Source organism: Falco naumanni, chromosome Z, assembly GCF_017639655.2.
Source record: "Falco naumanni isolate bFalNau1 chromosome Z, bFalNau1.pat, whole genome shotgun sequence".
In the NCBI taxonomy this organism is placed as follows: domain Eukaryota; kingdom Metazoa; phylum Chordata; class Aves; order Falconiformes; family Falconidae; genus Falco; species Falco naumanni.
In genome coordinates, this window is record NC_054080.1 from 40,851,449 (window position 1) to 40,873,016 (window position 21,568).

Sequence of the window (21,568 nt, forward strand, 5' to 3'; positions counted from 1 at the left end):
GGGCAGGCGAGGCGCGGCTGCGGGACGCCGCGGGCAGCGCCCCCACGTCTGAGCTGCGCGCAGCCGCCCGCCCCGCCAGGGGGCGCCCCGCGGCCGCCGCCGGCCCCCGCCGCTCGGGCTGAGGCGGGCCGGGCCGGGCCGGGCCGGGCCGGGCCGGGTCGGAGGGGCGGTGGCCCGGCCGTCGCAGGCTGGGTCCTGCTCGCCGCCGCCACTCATCGCCGTCATGAGCGCCCGGCCGGCCGTGGGGGAGGTGGCGGGCGGCGCCGCGCCCCCGGCGCTGCCCAGGGTGCTCTCAGCCCTCTTTTATGGGACGTGCTCCTTCCTCATCGTGCTGGTCAACAAGGCCCTGCTCAGCGCCTACAGGTGAGGGCCGGCGGCGCGGGTCGGGCCGCAGGCCGCGGCAGGGCGGGCGGTGGGGCCTGTCCCGGCGGCGAGGCGGCCCGGCGGCGGCACCGCTCTCCTCCCGGCCAGAGCAGGTCGCGCCTCGCTCCCGAAACGGAGCGGCCCCGCACCGGCCCGCAGCGCCTCTCACCGCGCCGCCCGTCGGGGCAGCGTTTTCCTCCCCGTCAGCATAACCCCGGGCTGGGCGTGCGGCTCGGGACCCGGTGCCGTCGGCTGGCGCACGGGCACCGGCGCTGCGGTGCCGGGGCTGTCGGGGGATGTGCCGAGGCGCGGGTCGATGTCTCCAGTGTCGGAGCCTGCGTGCGCCCGGTATGTACCGCTGCCGCGACACCCGCCCGCCGGCACAGTCCCTGGCAGGCGCATTTCTGAAGCAGGCCGGCCTTGCCCTCCAACGCCCTTCGCTTCTCCCAGCGCCGAGGCAGGCGTTTTGCTGGTTGCACCAGATCGATCAGACCCTTCGACAAGGCAACGTTTCCCCTAAGTGTTTGTGCCAGGCAATCTTGTTACCTTCCTGCCAATGCCTTTCTTTTCTGAGGCTGCCAAAAATGAAAAGCAAACCTCATAAAACCTCTTAGTCCTAAAACCACTGAAGAGCAACGTCTTTGACTTGATGGGGCGTCCCAGAGGAAACTGTTCTCATATAGCTTTGGTGTCACGATGAATATTCTTTATGTAAAAGCTTTGCTCTGGTTATGCTCATTATCTTATATGGTCATATATTGTCATATATATGATATGATATATAATGTATATATCATGAGGTTATATAGCTGATTATGAACTAGAAACAGAAAAGGGAAAAAAAAAAACAAAAGGAAAAAAGTTAGAAAGCAGAACTTGCTCTTATTTTCTAACATTCAGTGCTATTTGAATACATAGCAGCTGTATATAACATCCTCCAGAAAGGACAGATGAGGCAAGTTGAGATTTTGTTTTATAGTGTTTTTTATTGTACAACCTGCAGCTCCAAGTCCCTGGTGTACATCTAGCACATCCGTGAAAGATAATCAAGGATAGCATGGCCATCAGTAAGCCTAAATTTTGTATAAAGAGCTTACAGCATCGCTGGAACGTTAAGGGCTCAGCAAGTAAAAAACGTCTGGTGAAATCTGTGTCACGTAGATGAGTGAAGTCTCCATACTTATATGATGTAGCTGTAAAAACAAAGCAAAACACTAGGTGTCATGTCATAAATGGAAATCCTGGGTTTTTTGGCTCTTTCCCCACGCCCAAATATCTCTGTTTCCTGCAATCTCTGTTGCTACTGGCAGCTCCTAACCCTTTCTCTGTGTTAAAACTCCAGTGTCCTTATGGCCACCCTGCTGCAGTTCAGTGTTTCTTTCTTTTGCTAATACTATGTTCCCATCCCAGTGGTGCTCATTTGAGATGTACATTTCTCAGCACACCGAGTAGCAGTGTGGTAGTTCCTGGTTGCTTGTGTGATAAAGAGCCACAAACTCAAGGAGCCTTAATAATGTAAAATTACAAAGCTTGTTGAAAATGTGGACTCTCCTCATAGGCATTTGTTAGTGCAGGTGTGCACAGACAGTAAAATGGGGTTTATTTAGTTCCCTGGGTGCAGGTTTGTTTGTGGCAATCCCTCACAGTGCAGTCCAGCAAAATGCTGGGTGACTCCGGGGAGGCAGTAGGTGCTTTCATGTTCAGGGACCTCCTTGACATGTTAAGCCTTTTGGGCAGAGAGGCTGCAGACATTGCTGGTTATGGCACGAAGCAATCATCCATCATAAACAGCTTGAGTTTCAATATGCTTACAGAGAATCAGCAGTTACTGCCGCACCTTTATTTGTTTTAACTTGATGTGGAGTGGGGGGAAAAAGTGGAGACACTCAGGCTCTTCAGGTGTCCTGCTAAAGCTTCTGCTTTCTTAACATTCAAGTATCCATGCTTTTAGTTAAAGGTAACTGAAGGGGTATGGTAGGAATTTGGCTGTTTTAGCAGAAAATAGACATTTCTACAACATTTACCTAGGTACTTTCTTTTCACAAAAACATTGCGTGTTTGGGCTGTGGAGATAAGCTTCCAAGCTAGGACAAGTGCAAGAGGTTTAACTTACTATATACCATCTCAGGAGATATAGTCTATATGTGAGGCCACTCAAAGAATTATGCGTTGTTTGAGTTCTCCAGGTGTGTTACCTTCACTCACAAATATCCCCAAAACAAGTAGCAATTTAGAATTGATCAACAGCATATATGCTATATTATTTGGATGCAGCTTGTGTTTTGCTGCAGAAATGAAGTATTAGGACTCCAATAAGCACAGCTGTTCTCTTCTGAAAGACAGGCCAATCATCCACATGTCCAGTTGTTGAATTTGGTGCTAAATTTAAACTTTTTTTCCCTATTTTTTTCCTTTTCCCTTTCCTCAGTATTAAATGTCTGTTTATGCTTTTCAGCTTCCCATCACCCATGTTTCTAGGAATTGGACAGGTATGTTCACAAGTAAAGCATACTAAATGTACTCATTATTTTTAAGTGAAACTAATGTTAGCATGGGGATAGGGGTGCAAATCTCTGTTATACTGCACTGATTGTCTTCTTAGATACACTGTAGGGAAAAATAATCTGTTTTAGTGAGATTGAGGAAGTTTTGGCTCAAGTCAAAACTATTTCCTGGGAAAAGTCACATAAAGGATTGGAAATGTTGTTTATTTCTCTTACAGAATTCAGTGATTATGAGACCTGGCCTTCCAAACTAGCAAGATTTGTTCTGGCAATAGATCCTGTGAGAGTCCTTGAGCATTTGTTGGTTATATGCAGAGATACTGCCCTTATTTGCAGACAAACTGTGTATTTCTTCCTAAATCTCTCCCCCCTTTCCCAGCAGTTTTCCAGTAGGACTACCACACCATTTTGGTTCTTTTTTGCCTTATTTTCCTGTGGGCAATTTGAAGTACTACAGCAGGAATATATTTTTTTTGTTATTAGTAGGCATCATAGTGAAACCAAAGTTCAAATGTTTGTGTACATGGTCCATAAAGAACATGTGACTCTGCAGGGGGATGGCTGGGAAAGATGGAGCCTTGAAACAAGTGTTGTTTAGGCAAATATATTTAAAAGGGAGGATTTACTTTTGCCAGCTTTACAAACTAAGGGGTAGTGAGGAAGACGTGAAAAGAGGGTACTGCAAGTCTGACATCACTGCTGTTTGGTGCTGAAGAGAGTAAAATGTCTTGTAAAGCCTTTGCTTGTGTGAGAAGAGGAGAAATGGTTTCACACATCCATAATGTGCAGGGAACCATGTATGTTTCAGAGGAAGCCAAAGGCTAGAAAGCGTGGCAATAGTTTATGTTAAGGGCAGTGATATGGCTTTGGTTTTTTGCAGAACCTAAGACTCAACGGTATTTTCATATTTTGTTGATTGATCCTTCCAGGATTTTCCCGAACACTTTATAAAGCACATATAGTATGGTATAATGCTTTAATCTGCAGAACATGACTCTGCCCCATCCCCTAGATAGTCAATTATTGTATTTTTGAATAAGGAAAATTTCAGCATTTTTTCTCCTTCTTGTAGCCAGCATTAACTCCTACGATGTGTGATTGTGCAGGTAGTGTCGTTCATTCTGTCCATATCTTTATTATTTCTTCTTCAATGTTGTCAACACTGAGGCTGATCAAGGCACAACCACCATTTCACATTACCAAAAAAGCTGTAGGAGTCATTCTGCAGACTAAACAACGCTGTGAGTGAAAATAACCTGGTTATTCTGGAATGGTTTCCTGTTTTATTTTCTCAGCTCCTTTTCAGCATGTATTATTTTGCAGGGTGCCACTAATTTTCTCAAGCTAGTAAAGCATATGTCTATATTGTACTTTTAAATAAACAGCTGGCAAAATGGATAAGAATAAAGTTATTATAGTTTGTTAGTTGCGTGCTGTGTTCTTTGAAAGAAATACATAATACCTAGCATTTTCAAATACATATAAAGTTTTTGTTTTTGAAGCAGTTCTTTCATTCATACATTACAATTTTGCTCTTATATGACTTCTTGTTTTTTGTTTTTGTTTAGATGGCAGCCACTATACTTATCTTGTATGTGTCAAAATTAAATAAGATTGTTCACTTCCCCGATTTTGACAAAAGTATACCTGTGAAGGTAAGAATTACATAGGTCCTGATATTACTAAGAAAATGTTACCTCTTATAGTGGCATTCTTTCTTCTGGAGATGAGATATAAAAGAAGAACAGAAAAAAGTTTGTGTTTGTTTGTTGACTGTGATTATTTGTGTCTTTGTTTCATATAATACTGGATTTGATCATTTAAATTTTACTACGATATTCTGGCCTTTTGTTTGCAGAGAAATCTGGTGCCATTCTGTTACGCAGTACAGGGGAAAGGTGCTGCACCTTCATACAGCTGGATGAACTCTTTCAGATTCCTGAAGTGTTTTTCTGAATTTATACAGCTCCCTGTGGGATCAGTGGGAGAGCTGTGTTTTAAGAATTTTGATCACAGCATGAAGGGGGAAGAGCTGCTTGAAAATTTGAATGGGATGTGATAAAACAATAGAAGAAGAATATGTGATAGACCAAAAACCTGAGCAACAGTTGACTCCAAATGTAAGATTTATGTGCCACAGGAGGGGCTAAAATAATGCCCACTGAAAATACTGTGGGTGGGGGCTAGCTGCACATACAGGCCTTAAGCATGTCTGGTCTAAGGAGGCAGGACAGAGAAGACATGGGAGGATCTTTTTTTATCTGAGATTGGGAACTAGAATGTGAAATGGCTACATCAGTGACCCTTGTAAATTTTTGCATCCATGTGCAATGTTGCTGGAGCTTTACTTTGATGCATAAGCTTGTGTATTTATGTCTTGTTGCAGGGTATTGGTCAGTGTTTTTCCAGAGATACAGAGAGTGTTAGCTTTGCTGCAGGGCTCAGATATCGTAGCTGTTCAGGCCAGCATCTTCACTGCAGCATCTTGTCTTACTGTCAGTATGGGGTTTACTGTGAATGTCTCCAGCCATTGGTGAATGCTGTTTATTTTTAATGCATGTTGAAATCATTGGCATTTCTGTATGTAAAAAAATCTCTTAAGAATATCTATAGCATTGATCATGAAATGGAAAAATCCTAATCTATTCCAAAATATGAAAGAAGGCTTCCCAGTGGTTGTTTTGAGAGTTCCACATGTAAACAACTTGTTGAGATCTGGCAAAGCTTTTTCCCTCCGCCTCCCCCAGGCCCACTATGCTCTGTTTCTGCTGTGGCCTTCACTGTAACTTTGGTACAAAGGCATAAAAAAAATACAGCACCCATTTTCCTTGTCATCATAATATCTATCCTTTGGAAGACTTTCCTGGATATGCTGGGAGCAGTCAGCACTGCAGCATCCAGCACTTGCGTATTGCTTGTAGTGCTGGATTTGACTAGTCCCAGTGAATCAGCTGGATTGCTCATTGTTGATTTCTTTATGTTTTAAAGCACCCTTTGACCAGCTTCTTATCCTTTTGACAACTTTTGCTTTCATTGACACTAAGTTTATCATTGATTTTCACTTCTGGACTGGTTTATGTTTAGTGCTTTCAGCTAGAGTTCTGAAGTAGCAAAGTGCATATTTTAGTGACGAAGCTTTGGAGTTCTTGACCCTTTTAAAGTAAATGTGTCACTGATCTTTGATGTTGTGCTGAATGTTGTATTTTTGGCTTTACAATTGACTAATTTCAGAAGAAAGACAATATAATGTTAGCTCTTTTTTCACCCTGTGAATGAAATAAAGTTTTCTAAATGAAAATCTGTGGAAGAGACAGTGCATTACAAAATTTTTGCGAACTTATGTAGGCTGAATATTATTAACTTATACTTCTGTTTACTTTGTAGTCCTGTTTACTGCTACTGTTACTTTCACTTAAAAGTTAACTAGTTAACTTTAATTACATTTTACTGCATTTTTTCCTCTCTCTCTGCTGTAAAAGGAATGCAGAATTTTTAACACAGGTAAAATGCAGTCCACTTCTCTGTATGCTTTTCCAGTGCACCATGCTTTAAGAGGACATAGCCTCCAACGAAGAGTGACTCCTGAAGCATGTGTAGGCACTACAGCAGCTATTACACATTAGGATAGAAGATCTGTTTTGTCTTTCTGCCATTTCAGCTCTCCTGAAGTGGTGGTGAATGGGACTAGATGTACACACCACCTCTGTCTCCATTGATTACTTTGATTGGTTTCAATCGTCTGCAGCTTTTCTGTGGTGGAGGTTTAACAGCTTTGAGCTGCAGATGAATATTTTATAGGGATGACTTGTACCTTTTCTGAAGGCTCTGAAGTTCTGTTGTTTTTTCTTTGTATTGTGTTAGGGCCCTTGTGTTTCTGTGCAAGTCAGTTTCATTATGGTAGAAGCTGGAAAAGGTAAAGTTTCATTTACACCTAAATACTTACCTTTCCTTTCTAGTATCTTGCATAGTGTAATTTGTCAGGCAGATCTGAAACAGTGTCTCTTCGAGGCATACTCTAATGTATTGGAGTACCTAGAGAAGCACAGCATACTTAACAGTTTATTCATTCTTTTATTCCACCTGTTCTCTTGCTTATTCAGCTACTGTTATTAATACTACTTTTATAGCTAATATCCAAATGTTAGAATGGGTATTAGTCTGAGGATTGTAGTCATTGAAATAAAACTAATTGACATTTACTCTAAATGGAGCCTGAGTCTCCTTAGAGGTAGATTTCAAGCCTTTAATGAAGTAGTGAAAGTGTGGTTGTGAATGGTCACATGAATGAGAGCTGCAGATCAGTTTGCGGCCCAGTTACATTTTTTTCCTTAAAAAAAACTTCTTTCTTCCTGAAAGTACATCTGATATTACAGTTCTCAAATTCTATCAAGTGTTTCAACAGTGTTTCAAAGTATAATAATCTGAGTTGTGCTTTTAATTTTATCACAGTTGTTTCCTCTGCCTCTGATTTATGTTGGAAACCACATAAGTGGATTATCAAGTACCAGCAAACTCAGGTATAGTAAATGGAATTTCTAAGTAGACTGTTTGGATTTTACCCTTTTACTTTGTGGGGGTAAAAAATAAACACTGAAGAAGAGCATTGCATAGGGGATTAAATGTGTCTGTCTGTCTCTCTAGGCCCCTGACACTGTTACAAAATTCTTACCCAAACATTTGATCTGTTTACAAGCTGTCTGCTTCTTTTAAGGTAGGCTTAGCCAGGCCTGTACTGACAGAAACTGTGTGATAATGAAGGTGCTTTCACTTTCCCCTCACACCCAAGCATCCAGCTTGTCCTAGGTAGCCTAACCAGAGAGTCTGAAAGCTGTAAGACATTTTTGAAGGAGGAAGAGCAAGGGAAAAATTTGTACCATGATGTCGGTGCAGGTTATTTTAGGCATCACCAAGAGGTGGAAAAAACTACGGTGTAGTGGGGTAGTGACAGTGGCCTAGCCCTGCTGAGCACCAAAAGCAGGTTGTGGGGAGACTGCTGAAGGGCTTGCTAGCTTCCATATGCCTGTAAGCATAGATCCATGACAGTTGCTTCCATGCTAGTGCTAAAAAGGTGTAAGTTACATAGAGGACCTGCTGTAACGGATTGAATGACCAGATTTTCTGTGGAAGAGGGGTGCAGAAGCGTGATGGCTGCACCAGGACTGCAGAATACAGCACACCCATTGCATTGGTTTCTTGTATGTTATTACAGGCTCCTGAGGATTTGGTAGTAATCTAAATCAAAATGGAGAATTTTTCAGGTTTTCAGCATTTTGAGACAGGTGCTGGGAGAGGAAATGTATTACTTTAAATGCATTTACATTTATTTTTGTTTATAGAATTAATTTTCTCTGACTAACAGCATTAGATGCCTGATTCTGCAGCTCTTTGTTATATGCATTCAGAAGTTACCGCACTGCAGTGACTGCTCAGGCAGACATAAGGACTTTGGCAGTACTGTCCTTAGTAGCACTTCAGCCATTGTGAATATGGACATAGTTTCAATCCTGTGAAAGTCTAAATCATGGATTTTTCTTTCCCATTTCCCTAACTGTAATTTTAACATAAAAAGTTTAATAGGTTATTTTAAACGTAAGCACACCATCTCCTCCTGCTATGGCTGACATATACATATCTCATCTAGGTTTACTATTAATAAAATTTTTTTATAACAGAAAAGTAAGAATGACTGCAGTGTTTCTACCATTAATGTTTTGTTGTGTTTTGTTACATTATGTGACATTTGTTTTATTACGGAATTTTCCACCTTGTTTGGGTTGTCTCTGAGGTGTAGATGGTCCTATGCATAACTTCAGAGTGTTTGTTTTAAAGTGATTAAACTCTTACAGGATTTATATAATTTATTAATGCAGTTGCTAATACTTATCTGAAACAGATGATTCACATGTTCATGCTGTCAGATTTACAAAGTGTGAGATGCAGGTGTTTTCTCAAATTAATTAAAAGTGTTTCCAACTGCATTAATTTTTGTAGACCAACAATATGTTGTTCAAAAGTAGCTGTTTCTTTGTAGTTGAAGCTGATCCCACCTTTCAAATTTCTTGTACTTGCTCTGATTTTTTCTTGTGGATTTATTCTACTTTTTTTAAAGTACAGCTTGTTTATTAAGCATGTTTGCTTTGCTTTGTGTTTTATTTTTGTTATATGTTTTTGGAGACAGGTTTATTGCATGTCCTCTAAGTTTACAATAGAAATAATTTTTACTTACTCTGCCCATGAATTCTACAGTAAGAATTATTTCATAGGGGCTATGCTAGGTAGAAAACAGCTTTTATATTCCATTTCACTGATGCAGAGGGACCTTTTAGAAAGTAGCCAGTTGCATTGTTGCACAAACTGGCAAATCTTGTTATTTTTCAATGATTTGGTTATCTAACCTGCCTCTAGTGTCAGATTGACATTTTATTTTATATGCCAAGTGGCTGGGAATTTGTTTGGGTTGCTTGTTGCTGGACTAATGGTTTCATCATCTGGTCAGAAAATTAGATAAGAATTAGAACATAAAAACGCTGTTAATCTGATGCAATGTTTGGATTTATTTTTTTTTTTTTGACAGTTTGCCGATGTTTACAGTGCTCAGGAAGTTTACCATTCCACTTACTTTACTGCTGGAAATCATCATACTTGGGTGATCCTTTTTTTGTGTTTTTTTTTTTTTCATTTAAGATACCTTTATTTTAGATCGTATCAAATGGATTACTTGTGGCATCTCGTCAGAATATTGAATGAGTGATTTTTACTGACAAGTAGAGAAGAGCAAAGAAAGTGGGTTTATGCAACTTTTTTTGAAGACATAGATGCACGTATTTTAGTGAGTACAGGAAAAAATTTTCAGCTTGTTTTCATTTACAGAGCTCATTCTCTTAACTGTTGCACAAGAATCAGGTAAGCAGAGCACAGTTCAGGCACTTCCAGCAGTTATGGTTTGTGTCTTGTCTTGAAGGCCCCTAAGCTACAGAGTCCTTCAGACAGATCCTTATGTCACAAAACAGTGATGATAGTACATCAGTCTGCTTATGTAGAGTAGCTTTCTGGCCCAAGTCTAAAAACATACCAGTTTAATGAAGCAAAACACCTAATCACATGCTGTTAGATAAGAAACTCCTTAATTATAGGTACCACCATAATTTTTAATGAGAAGTTAAGAATTGCACTAGTTTCAGTTAAACTGACTTGGAAGAACAGGAATATAAATGTATCATACTTTGTCACCACCATAGTCCTATCTGAATGGCTTGTGCTTGGTTAAGGTGAGGTCACAAGGGGAAAAGCAGTCTGCTGAAACTGAACCTAGGCAACATTGAGTGACTGCCAGGGGAAAAGCTTTTCAAAAAGCCCCCAAGTAGACTGTCATCTCCTTTTGGCTGAAGCAGCAGTTGATCTATGTGATTCATATTTGGAGATGCTCTGGGATTCTTTTCCAGTTGTAGGTTCACACAGGGAAAGGAGAACTTGCTGTCTTCTCCTGTTGGCCTGAGGACTCCTGCAAGTGAGGAAAATGTGAGTCAGTGAGGCTGTTATCAGTTCTCAGCTGGACTACAGTAATGTGGTGTTGTAAGTGCAAGCAGCATCTTCAGCTAAGGGAAGCTGAAGAGCAGAATGCTGTATTCTTACAGACTGCTGCAGTATTTCCTCAGGGCTGACGATGAAAGGACTCCAGAGAGTCAATGCTGGCTTACCTCAGGATTTGAAAAGCAGTCAAAGTTTGGGCTGTTACTGTAGGAAGTCCATATGATCAAAGCCTAATATATCTAAAGACTGCATACAGCTTTGTTGTTGGGACAGTGGTCCACAGCTGTGCTTCTTTAACACACAGGATTTCTCCAAGAGCATTGTACTTTTTTTTTTTTTTTTTTTTTTTCCCCCTAATGGACCGTTTCTTACAGGCCAGCTTAGAGCTGGGGCCTAGCCTGAGAGAATGAGTAGGGGAATGTCTGTAAGGCACATTGCGGTATGGTGCAAAAAGAAGTACTTAAGACATTTATAAATAATGTAATACAGTTATAAGAAGCAGAATAGTTTTACAGTACCCTTTTCCCTGCTCTGTGGCAGTGCTGATGTGGATGTAGTAAAGAATTATCATAAGCTTCCATGCTTTCCCCTTCAAGTACAAGGTTTTAGTTCGACTGCAAAATAAGTGTCTATGTAAAAAATAGCTCAGATAGTGCAGATAGTGTGCTGTACAGCATCTTACCCAAGAAAAGTGAGATGAAAAATGGCATGAGAGATGTGTAGTGATTTTCCTTTATTGGATTACTGGAAGACACTGAAATATGTAAATTATGAATAGCAATACACAGTAAATTACAGTTTGTTCCAGTGCTATTACTTTAAGCCTTTAATCTTCACTTTCAGAATTATCTAGTAGTAGAATGCTCACAATGCTTTTTCAATCTCTGTTCTCCAGGCCAAAGTCTGACAGCGTGGCATATGATCAATCACATTGCTTCTGTAAGATTATCAAGACTGTGCCCTCCTGTTAAATGTTCTGTGATTACTAATTACTTTGGAACTTTTCAGGCAAACAGCCATTTAATCTCCTCTTCAAATAAAGAATATGTGAACTGTCTAATTTTTGCCTACAGGAAACGATACCCACTGAGTATTATAGTCAGCGTATTTGCCATCATTCTCGGGGCTTTCATAGCAGCTGGGTAAGGTTTTTGTTTGTTACATGTTGAAGTCATGTTAGGAGAGGAGGGAAAACAGGAGGATTTTTTCCTTGTTAAGTGCCAAGTAAACCTAAGTTGAGATCAGTTACTCTGGATTAAGTTGATTTGGAAAATCTGTCTAGTGACATCATGGGGAGGTGCAGGAATACAAAGGCAAAAATTTAACTCCAGCTGGAAGTATGGGTGCTTCTTTTTTTCGCTCTAGGTTTTCCACGTTTGCAGGATCATAAATGAAGCAAGTTAAAACTGTGTGAGGAATGCTGCTTTTATTTCATAGTGTCAGTGTATTTTAATAATCTTATAAAAACACATTCTTGGTCTGGATAGAAAGAGTGTTGTTTTGGTTGTCAAATATTGTTTTGAGTTAGGCAGTGTCTATTTTTCATCACTTCGTACAAGTTCAAAAGGGAGAAGGGAGATTAAGCTCACAAAGCACTTGTATGCTAGTCTCCTCTCTTTTCTTTCTGTTTGAATATTCCTTTATTTAAGTGGAAATGTAATGTTATTTTTTGTTTCTTGGCTTTGTTAGGTAAAAAGGTAAATAATTTCCATGTGATGTGACTTGGATAGAGCCATGTCCTATTAAATGAATTACCCTATATCCATGAGGTATGTCAAAACATACCTCTAGTCAAAACAGAAAGGATGACAGTATGTCTGGTCTGACTGTAAAGAACAAGTAGTCAGATTTTATTCCCTAGTTACTTTTTCTGTTAAAAGAAATAGATTAGTATACTCAATAATAATTGGACAGGTTGTCAGGATTGAGACAGATGGAATCTTTCTCAGAACAAAAACTGAACATTTCCTTCCACTTCCTTACTGAGTACTGGGAACGCTCCAATGACTCATTTGTGATGGTCCTGTGACTGGAGAAATGTGAAGTACTTTGATTTACAAAGAAGGCTTAAAGCAAAACCTGTGACTTGCTGGAGTTCTCACGATTTGCATTTCCTCATCTGTCTATGATATTTCTCTACGTAAACAAGGTAATGCAATGCATTTTATGCTTTTTGCTTATTTACAATATAATAATTCTTCCCCAGGTCTGATCTGTCTTTTAATCTGGAGGGCTACACCTTTGTATTGCTAAATGATATCTTCACAGCAGCAAATGGAGTTTACACAAAGCAGAAAATTGATCCAAAGGTAATTGTGGGATGATGAGGTTGAATTTAGCTTTATGATGATATGGTTAACAGCGGGTTCTTATTATGTGACTTTATGAACATACAGTTATGAACTAATAAATTCTTTCATTTGCTTTCTATTTTTGTGGATATGTGCATCCTTAATACAAAACAGCCTGGGAAAAACTTACTAGTATCTCAGGCCAAGCATAGATAAGCAGTGTATTTTATTTTCTCCCAGGTCTTTTAAACAGAGTTTGTAGTGGCTTTAAAACATTGCTTTTGCCTAATAAAATAAAATAAATCCAGACCAAAAGCAAATTGTTTACCTGTACACTTGATACATATATCTAAGAAAGATGAGTTTTTGACTAGAAACATGGTTAAAGTGAGGTTTATGTAAAATAAACTTGTGGGTGTGAGCAGAGACCAGTCCAGTTTGAGTCAGTAACCACAACTAGTGATATGCAAGTCTACACCAAACTCCAGTATGCCAAAGAATTAGGAAGTACCTTGATACATTACACTTTACGTAAACATTGACCAGACTGTTCTTCAAATACAGTGTCATGAAAACGTACGAAGCCATAGCAAAGAGCAGTCCTGGAGATACTAGATAGAGGTTTTGTCACTAACTTTTGTGGTACAGTCTGTACAGAGGAAATATATATCTTTGGAGTCACATGAAATGCATTATAAGCAGCACTTAACAGCTCCACAGTTTTCTGCAAAATACCGTGTTTCATTTTAAAGCAAGAGATAAGCTGGAGAGATTTGCTAAGTAGTGTGGCTGAATCTAGAGGAAGGGAAGGCTGTTTTTTCATTCCCCTAATCTTCTGCCTTTGTGTCAAGCAAGTTAACCAACAAGATATATGGCATCCCTCAAGTTGCTTGAGGTTACATCAGTTACCAGTAATTATAGATGCTCCATTTAGGAGTTAGACTCCATTAACTTTCCTGTTACACTGACCCCAGGGAGCCACTCTGCCCTGTGCTTTTGTGGATGATTTGCCGTAGATGGAATGGGTAATCCCTTGGTCTAGCAGAGTCATATGTGCAGTCTAACACAAAGCAGTCTGGACCAGTGCCTTGGGAAGTTTCTGACTAGCTGCTGTTGTGTAGAAACTGTCCAAGGTATAGCAGAGTAGTAATAGTCTGCTGAGCTTACAGACAAAGTGACTGAAGTGGAAACTCAGCTCAGTACTAAACACTGAATCCAGTGACAGCAAGCTTGTATTTTAAATTGAAACGTATTATGTTTTGTCTGCTCAATGACAACAATGTCAGAAGGATTGCCGGTATAATATTTAGTATCTTGCTCCCAAATGGCTTGTAGTTCCAAGCACTGTGTTTTATTTTTTACAGGAGTTGGGAAAATACGGTGTCCTTTTCTATAATGCTTGCTTCATGGTGGTTCCAACAGTTATTATTAGCTTTTCTACTGGAGACTTTCAGCAGGTAAGCAGCAATATTGAGTATCTCAGACTGATAATGTTATTTTATTCATTTTTTCTTTGTGTGTGTGTGTGTTGGTTTGTTTTTTGAAGAGGTAATTCTACACCCATGTTAGCGACTAGTATTTGAAACTCGTGACCTGGACTTGCCCTTCACAGGTAAGAACTTCTAATGATTCGCTCTAAGGAGAAGCTGAATTTGTGTGATAGCCTTTATATGAACCTTTGTTTAAGAACTGATGTATGACTGGGAGCTCTCAGCCAGAGCAATTGGTTGGGAATCCAGCTGCACTGTGTGATTTGCCACATGCTCTAAAACGAGATTGCAAATACCAAAACCAGACAATTTCCAGTCTTTCTCTCATTCTGATGCACAGAACAGATTCCTGTTTAGTCTCAGTCTAGCTTAGTAACTTACGTTTTACATTCTTACAGAACGACAGCATGACTCCATAGCTAATCATAACTCGGTATAATACCATAGGCAGTGTGTCCTGGTGCATAAAGTATAAGACCAGGAGATATGTATTTTTCAGGCTCTATCATAGACTTGCTGAGTTGCCCTTTTCTTACCAGTAAAGTGAGTCTAGACACTCATATTCCTTTTTAGAAACGTTTTGAGTTTTGCCACTGAAAATTGTTACAGAGCTTGGGGGTGTCATAAATCATTCCAGTGTCCTCTGTTGTATGTTACTGTGCCCTGAACTCACGTGATTTTGTCATTGTGTTCTTAGAAGTCTGCTTTAAGTGGAAAAATTGTCATTCCCTGAAAATGATGGATTTACATCTGCTTTGAATATGAATTCGCTTCTTGTAACATCAGTTCAGCATGACCTGGTGCCAGTTCAGAAAAATGCAGCTGACGCCCTTCTTGACAGACATAGTGGGGGCCAAGTTTGTATGTCTGTAAGGTTTCAACTGCTTTCCCAGCAGGCAGGGCTAGAGGCATTTTGGGAGGTCTGAACAGGGAAGTTTACCTTATTGCTAGGTTTATTCCGTGGGAAAAATAGCGTGTTGTGTACACATGTTGATTTAGCACAAACAATTTAATGCTTAATTGCCTGGTGAGTATAAATAAATACCAGAGAAAAGCACAGTGCCTGTTGTGCGTATGAATTGGCTTGGTCACTTGATATTGAAAGTCCCATTAAATGGCATGGATAACTAGCATCAATGTGATGCCCAGAGATTAAATCACAGAAAAAAGCGAGTAAATGGAAAAATACTGATGAAAAGCAATAAATCACTATAGGTAACACCTGTATTTAGTAGATTTTCAGGCCATAGAAGTTGGCTTGCTTTTACCCTAGCAGTGCTTTTTGCCTTGATCTAGACAATGCACAGCATGTATCTTTTGCCAGTCAAAATATCAGTACCATGTCTATGTGATAGGAAGATGGCTTCTGCTCCTCTTGCTAGTTCTGGTATGTATCTACCATGTCTCTGGTATGTAGCTGCCATGTCTTGTAGTGACTGCAGTTTGTGAGTGTCCCAGTTCACTTCTCCTTCACCAGCTGGCTGGTTGGGAGGACAGGAAAGTGCAATGCAGTGGAAGAGAAAGGAAGCCCCAGAATGTCTCTGTGTAATACTTTGCGGTTTGTTGTTGAACACCAACACTATTCTAGCAGGGAAGAGCTGCCCGAGGTCCCTCTAATATATTACCTCAGGTGGTGGAGGCTTAGTTAGCCACAGCTCAGCATGAAACTAACAGCCTTTATCCTGTTTCTCACAGATGTGTTCAGCTTTTGCTGTGTTTTATGCTAATACAGGTGACTTTAAACTAACCAGATTAATATGAGGCATATCCTGGAGTTACTAGAGATGGAGAAGAATCTGTGACAGGTTTCTTAGTGACTGTTGTGTGGCACTGTGTGTTTGCTGCTCATCACTAAGGAGCAGACTTCAAAGTGATGTTTTAGCTTTTTCATTGACTGTCATTGATGAGAGACCTTAGTAATGCTTATTTAATCTACTTTTGAGCTCAAAAATGCAGGCTTGGACCTGGAAAGCAGTTCGTGAATGAATCTATAGTATGAAATAGATTTCAAGGAGATTATTTGCTTTTTCTCTCTGTCTCATATCAATACTATTTATTATATAATATTAATCACAGTATTGGTATCTGTATCAGTAAATATAAACCCAAAAATTCTCTTTATTTTATTTATAGTCATTGCTTGCGTGTGTAGTTTTATATCTGCACTGCTATGCTATACATATTACAAGAATGTGTTTAGTTATCATCTGTGCTGTCATCCTGTTGTCTCTGAAGTTAAATGCATCAAACTGTTTCCAGTCATAATATAATGTTTCATAATGATAGCATGAATCAAATGTATAGTGTGATTTTGCACATTTTCATATTAATTGCATTTTATGTGTGTGTACAGTTGATTATATAGCACGTAATTCTGGCCTTTTTTTTTTTTAATAGGTGACACATTTCCAGCACTGGACAAATTTTTTATTTGTCTTTCAATTTATTCTTTCCTGCTTGTTGGGGTAAGGACACATGACAATCATGTAAGACATTTTAATGACAGTGTTTCAAATTGCAAATCACAGATATAAGACACACTAATAAGTTATGTTAAAATTAAAAGACAATTTATTGTTCCCCCAAGCTTCTGTCTTGTCTGTTAATTATTTCTAATAGTGTAAATAACTGTTTCAGTACTGTCTGTGTTGTTGATCTCACAGTACGGTGGTCAACATGACATTTATCTTTTTGCTTTCTGTACTGAGTATCTCTGCTGGCTGGCTGTTCTGACTACCTAACTTCTTTGCAGTTAATAGAATGTAAGCCCTTCAGTACAGGAACTGTTTCAGTGAGTTTGTTCTTTAGAGTACCTGGAAAAGTGTGGAAGACTCAGAAGTAATGAAGTAATGCTTTGTTCCTGTTGAAATTGCAGAGTCAAAGGAAGAATGGAAAAATTAGCTGGATCTTGTTCTGCTCTTTTACACATCACAAAACAAGGGGTGAAAGTAACTTCAAATACTGACATGTAAGAATCACAGAGAATAGGGATGACTCTGCTAGAGCTCAAGCAGCACATTTTAACATGTATTTTGAGTACTCTGTATCTGCACGTCATTAACCTAAAATACAGATCACAGAATCTTTTTTTTTAGGGTTTAGAACAGGTGAGATCAAAGATGCCAGCAAAATACTGATCCAGAAAATGTTGAACATTTCAAAGCATTGCTAAACTTCTGAGCTCCCTGAGAGGAAGTTATATAATTTTCTCCTTTATTTAGGTTTCTCTTGATGTATTCTACTGTCCTATGCAGTCATTACAATTCTGCACTCACAACGACAGTGGTTGGTGCCATCAAGGTGAGTTATGGAGGCAGAAGAGGAAGATGAGAATACTCAAGTAGACAGGGAAAAGCACTGACTCTGCAGTGACCCTGATTATGCTTTGAGCTGGAAACTCAAAATGAGGGCTAATACTGGGACACTGCTTGTGCCAAACAAGGTCACACCACAAAGTGATGTGTGGTTTGTTCTCTTCCATTGAAGCTCAGGTATAAGTTAGAAAGTCATGTGAGTATTGAGGGTTGGGGTTTTTTCCTACAAGAGAAACTTGAACCACTTTGATTAAAAGATGTATGTTTAACCACATTGCATCAGGTACTGTCTGTCACCTGCTTCTGTTCTTTACTAGTTTACTGTAAGTTAGTCAAGGTGGGCTGGTGTAAATCCATTGCAAACTGAAACAGACTAACCTACTTTCACTCTGGACTGAACTCATGTCTTTGCAAATACATAGGGCATTCATAGATACAGAGTAATGCCTAAGCTGTCTTAAAGAGTGTATTGCTCTATGGTCAACTGCTTCAGCCTCTGTGACAACTTTTATTCTAGCTGAATGGACTATTTCATTTTGGTTTTTGTAAATTCTGGTCTGTTTGTTCAACACCAAAATATGGATGTCTTAAAAACTGAACTTGGTGTCCTTACAGTCTGTTTTCTCTAACCCAGTTTAATTTAAAATCAGTACAACTTCCTTTGTCTTGATGAGGCCAGCATGTCTGAGTTGGGAATATCACTGACTGCCCAAGTCACTTTTTGTAAGCCAGTTTGGAGAGAAGCATGGAGCTGTAAGCTGTAAGAAGAGTTGTAGTAAAAGATAAAACTTGTGCAGTTGTGAGCCAAACAACTATCAGAATCCAAACTAGCTTAGGCACAGGAATAACAATCCTCAAGATGCTCACTTGCATGGGTGACTAAGGAAAACAATACCTCCAGCACAGCAAAATCTGCAAAAGGAAGATGGTACTTGTCTTCCTACAGTTGTTTTTTTTTTTTGAAAGCTGACAAGATTAGCGTAGTAGTTTTCATTCTGTGGCCCTGAAAGCATTCTTCTAAATTTTATATGTCTGCATCAAACCATTAAGATACAGCAAAACTATTTCTATTTTCTAAGCAGTAATAGTCTTTGAGACATTTCAAACAGCTTTAAAGTTGAGAAGCACTTTATGATGCAGTAGTTACCAGTAGAAACTGGTAGAAATGATGTCATTGTTCAGGCTAGCTGCTAAAACATTTGAAACCATCAACTGCTGGTAAAATGATCACAGAGTTCTATAGCTTTCCTTCTGTCTATAGGGGACAATTTTCCCAAAACTTGATGGGGGCAGGGTGAGAGGTAGAATCTTTAAACTGTGCCTGCCTTGAACTTGAGCCAAGTGCTTTCAGTGCATGTTTAGCTGGCAAAGTAAAGAGGTAACCCTTTTAAAGCAATAAAAAAAAGCTTTTATTGTAACTTTAAAGCATACTTTCTTAGGCTTGAGAACCCAAAACCTGCTTTAAAGAAATGGGATTTGAAAGGAGCCTTCCAAAGATTAAAAGGAAGTACATTTTCAGAAGGTGGCCATAGCTTCATTTTGCCTAATATCAAATAGCTGATTTTCTTTATTTTCTTTTTAATCCTCAGAAAGTCACTCTCAGTGCTTTGCATGCATTTAGATAACATACTGATTTTGTTATTTTATGTGACTGTTACATTACGCATAAGGTTGACATCCCATTAAACTAATTTAAATGCCAATTTAGAGTAGCCAACAAGAGAGTAGCTATTTCCCTAGAAAAGTAAATTAATTTATATAATTTATATTCTTGGAGATGAAAACTGAGTTCAATAAATGCATGGCTTTTGTTTCCTTTTCAGAATATATCCGTTGCTTACATTGGAATGTTGATTGGTGGAGATTACATATTCTCCGTGTTAAACTTTATAGGACTAAATATTTGGTGAGTGGAACTTCAATAGCCTCTATTTGTTAAACTTGTTAAAAAAGTTCTCCATGAGATACAGTTTTGTTTTGTTTATTTTGGCCCGTTTGGGTGATGCAGTTTTGAAACTTACTGGCCTGAGGAGGCACTGCCTCAGGATGTAAAGTTCATTACAATTAGTTACATCTTTTCATGTCTGTTTTCAAATATTTAATCTTACTGTGGTAGGATCTTAACTATGCAAACATGCCTGTAGTTTTACTATGTGGGATTGAGTTCATTCTTTTTTTATAAGCAGCAGTTTGGAGCTGTGAGGCTTCCAAGTAAAAGCCAAGTGGTGTGGGAAGTGAGAACACTGAATGAGTTGTGCCTATTGAATATGAGTTATAGCTTGTGAGTTGTTACTTTTTGTGCTTGGGTGAACTGTTACATCTGTTTGTATGAATCTGTTGGAGCAACTGGTAATTTATCTTTGTCTGCTCAGGGCTAGTTTCTCAGAAAGCGTGCATGGCTCTGAGGCACTCCTAGTTTATGCTATCTGGTATTCTGTAAACTTTTGGAAGGGAAGGTACATACCTATAAAAAGGTGTATACAGCATCAGGTATCTCTGACACCTGTGCTTATTCTCTTTTCTTCAGTATGGCAGGAGGACTGAGATACTCGTTTTTAACCTTAAGAGGAAACAGCAAGCCTATGCAACCTGGGGATGAAGAGAATGCACTTCCTGAGGCAAAGAGTTAACCAAAATGCCTGCCTTGAAGGAGACTGAAGATATAAGTTTAGCATCACTGAGGACTTAAATAAGTATATGCTGGAAAATATTTGGAACAAGAAGAAAAATCTACCTCAATTGCCACAGATATGCACACAGTTCATTGGTTCAGAAATATTCTTGCACACCATGTTTTTTACATGTGGACAAGTTTAATTTTAGCTTTTTTTTACACCACAAGCTGATTTATAGGAAGGAATGCCATGAACAAATCTCAAATTGTAAAATTCTTCATTTACCTGTACTTTGGTGCTATTTGTACTTAACAAGATCTGTGAGTTCTGTTTCAGTGTCTGCTGGTACTCTCTGAGGCAAAACTCCCTGTAAAGATCATGAGGCTTGATTCACCATTGCCTTATGCCATGTGCAATCTTTGATACCAGTGAAAAGATGGAAGATGCTAGTGATTCAGAATGATTTCACATATGCATATGCTCTTGTATAAATGATGTAGAATGTATGGGGCAAAGAGGAGATGTACCCTCAGATTGTTCCCAGTGTAAGTGTTGACTAAAGAATTCAGGATATCACCTAGTCTGTTCAGAGTACATTGCATAGACATTCTCTCTCCCTTTTTTCCTCATCCTAAATAACTTCATGGTGTTCTGCTTGTGTATGAGCCAGTACCAAACAGGTGATTAGGAGAGATAACAAAGGTAAATCTATTTTTGTTTAGGTACATTCATCTTTTTATATCACAGTCCTCTGATGTTTTGTCTGTAACTGTCTTGATGCTGCAGAGAAGTGATGCTACTATGTACGAACTACAAAAGGGGAAACTGATGTATGAAAGAGTAACTTTGTTTAAATGAAGAGAAAGGCTCAGTGTCATGTTGTCTTACATATGTAGTAAAAGCTTATCTGGTACTAGTTTATGCTTAAAATTCAGATCAAGGAATCAACAAATTCAGTGGGTTGCTACACTGGGCAAGGCTGGTCCAGCGGTTAAAAAAAAAAGCCTAGAATTTGGTGGTCTGGGTTATCATCTGGGACAATAATGGCACTGCTCTGTATCTTTATTTCTTTGTCTGAAAATATAGTTGATAATGCTTACCTGTGTCTCTGAGGATCTTTGAAAACATGGTAGAAGCATTGCAGCACTGGAAGACAGCAGAGTAATCCATCTTGTTGAAGTCCTCAATTCCCTGCAAGCATGAGCCAAGATTTTTAAAAATAATTGAATCAAAAGAAGATTTTGGAAGACCTTGACATGGAACCAGGCTGGTCTAATGACTTGTTTGATCCCCCCCCATAAAATGCTTTCAAGCACACATGCTTTGTATAGCACAAATGTTTTCTTTCTCTACAGTCAGCTACTATAGTATACTTGAAGTAGAATCATAGAATCATTTAGGTTCAAGAAGACTTTTAAGATCAAGTCCAACCGTTAACTGTTAACCTAGCACTGCCAAATC

The 21,568-nt window shown here is 39.4% G+C and overlaps 1 protein-coding gene across 4 annotated transcripts; it reads left to right on the forward strand.

Annotated features, from left to right (window-relative positions):
- The first annotated feature begins 116 nt into the window (after positions 1-116).
- Positions 117-21,206, forward strand: SLC35D2 (solute carrier family 35 member D2). Of its 4 annotated transcripts, XM_040579783.1 has the most exons (12): positions 118-363; positions 2,819-2,852; positions 4,436-4,522; positions 7,317-7,384; positions 9,442-9,513; positions 11,471-11,539; positions 12,604-12,706; positions 14,053-14,145; positions 16,576-16,643; positions 17,400-17,478; positions 19,316-19,398; positions 20,020-21,206. In XM_040579783.1, exons 1-12 carry the CDS (start codon positions 224-226, stop codon positions 20,120-20,122), a joined length of 999 nt encoding a protein of 332 aa, XP_040435717.1. In that variant the 5' UTR covers positions 118-223; the 3' UTR covers positions 20,123-21,206. The 4 variants fall into 4 exon arrangements, with proteins under 4 accessions (XP_040435718.1, XP_040435717.1, XP_040435719.1 ...); XM_040579784.1 differs by lacking the exon at positions 9,442-9,513 and having other exon boundaries at positions 117-363; XM_040579785.1 differs by lacking the exon at positions 2,819-2,852 and having other exon boundaries at positions 258-363.
- The last annotated feature ends 362 nt before the right edge of the window (positions 21,207-21,568 follow it).

Coding starts and splice junctions, on each gene's coding strand:
- SLC35D2 (XM_040579783.1), top strand. CDS start 224: ATGAGCGCCCGGCCGGCCGTGGGGGAGGTGGCGGGCGGCGCCGCGCCC. Junction 11,540..12,603: donor GGGGCTTTCATAGCAGCTGG/GTAAGGTTTTTG, acceptor ATTCTTCCCCAG/GTCTGATCTGTCTTTTAATC. Junction 16,644..17,399: donor ATTCTTTCCTGCTTGTTGGG/GTAAGGACACAT, acceptor TCCTTTATTTAG/GTTTCTCTTGATGTATTCTA.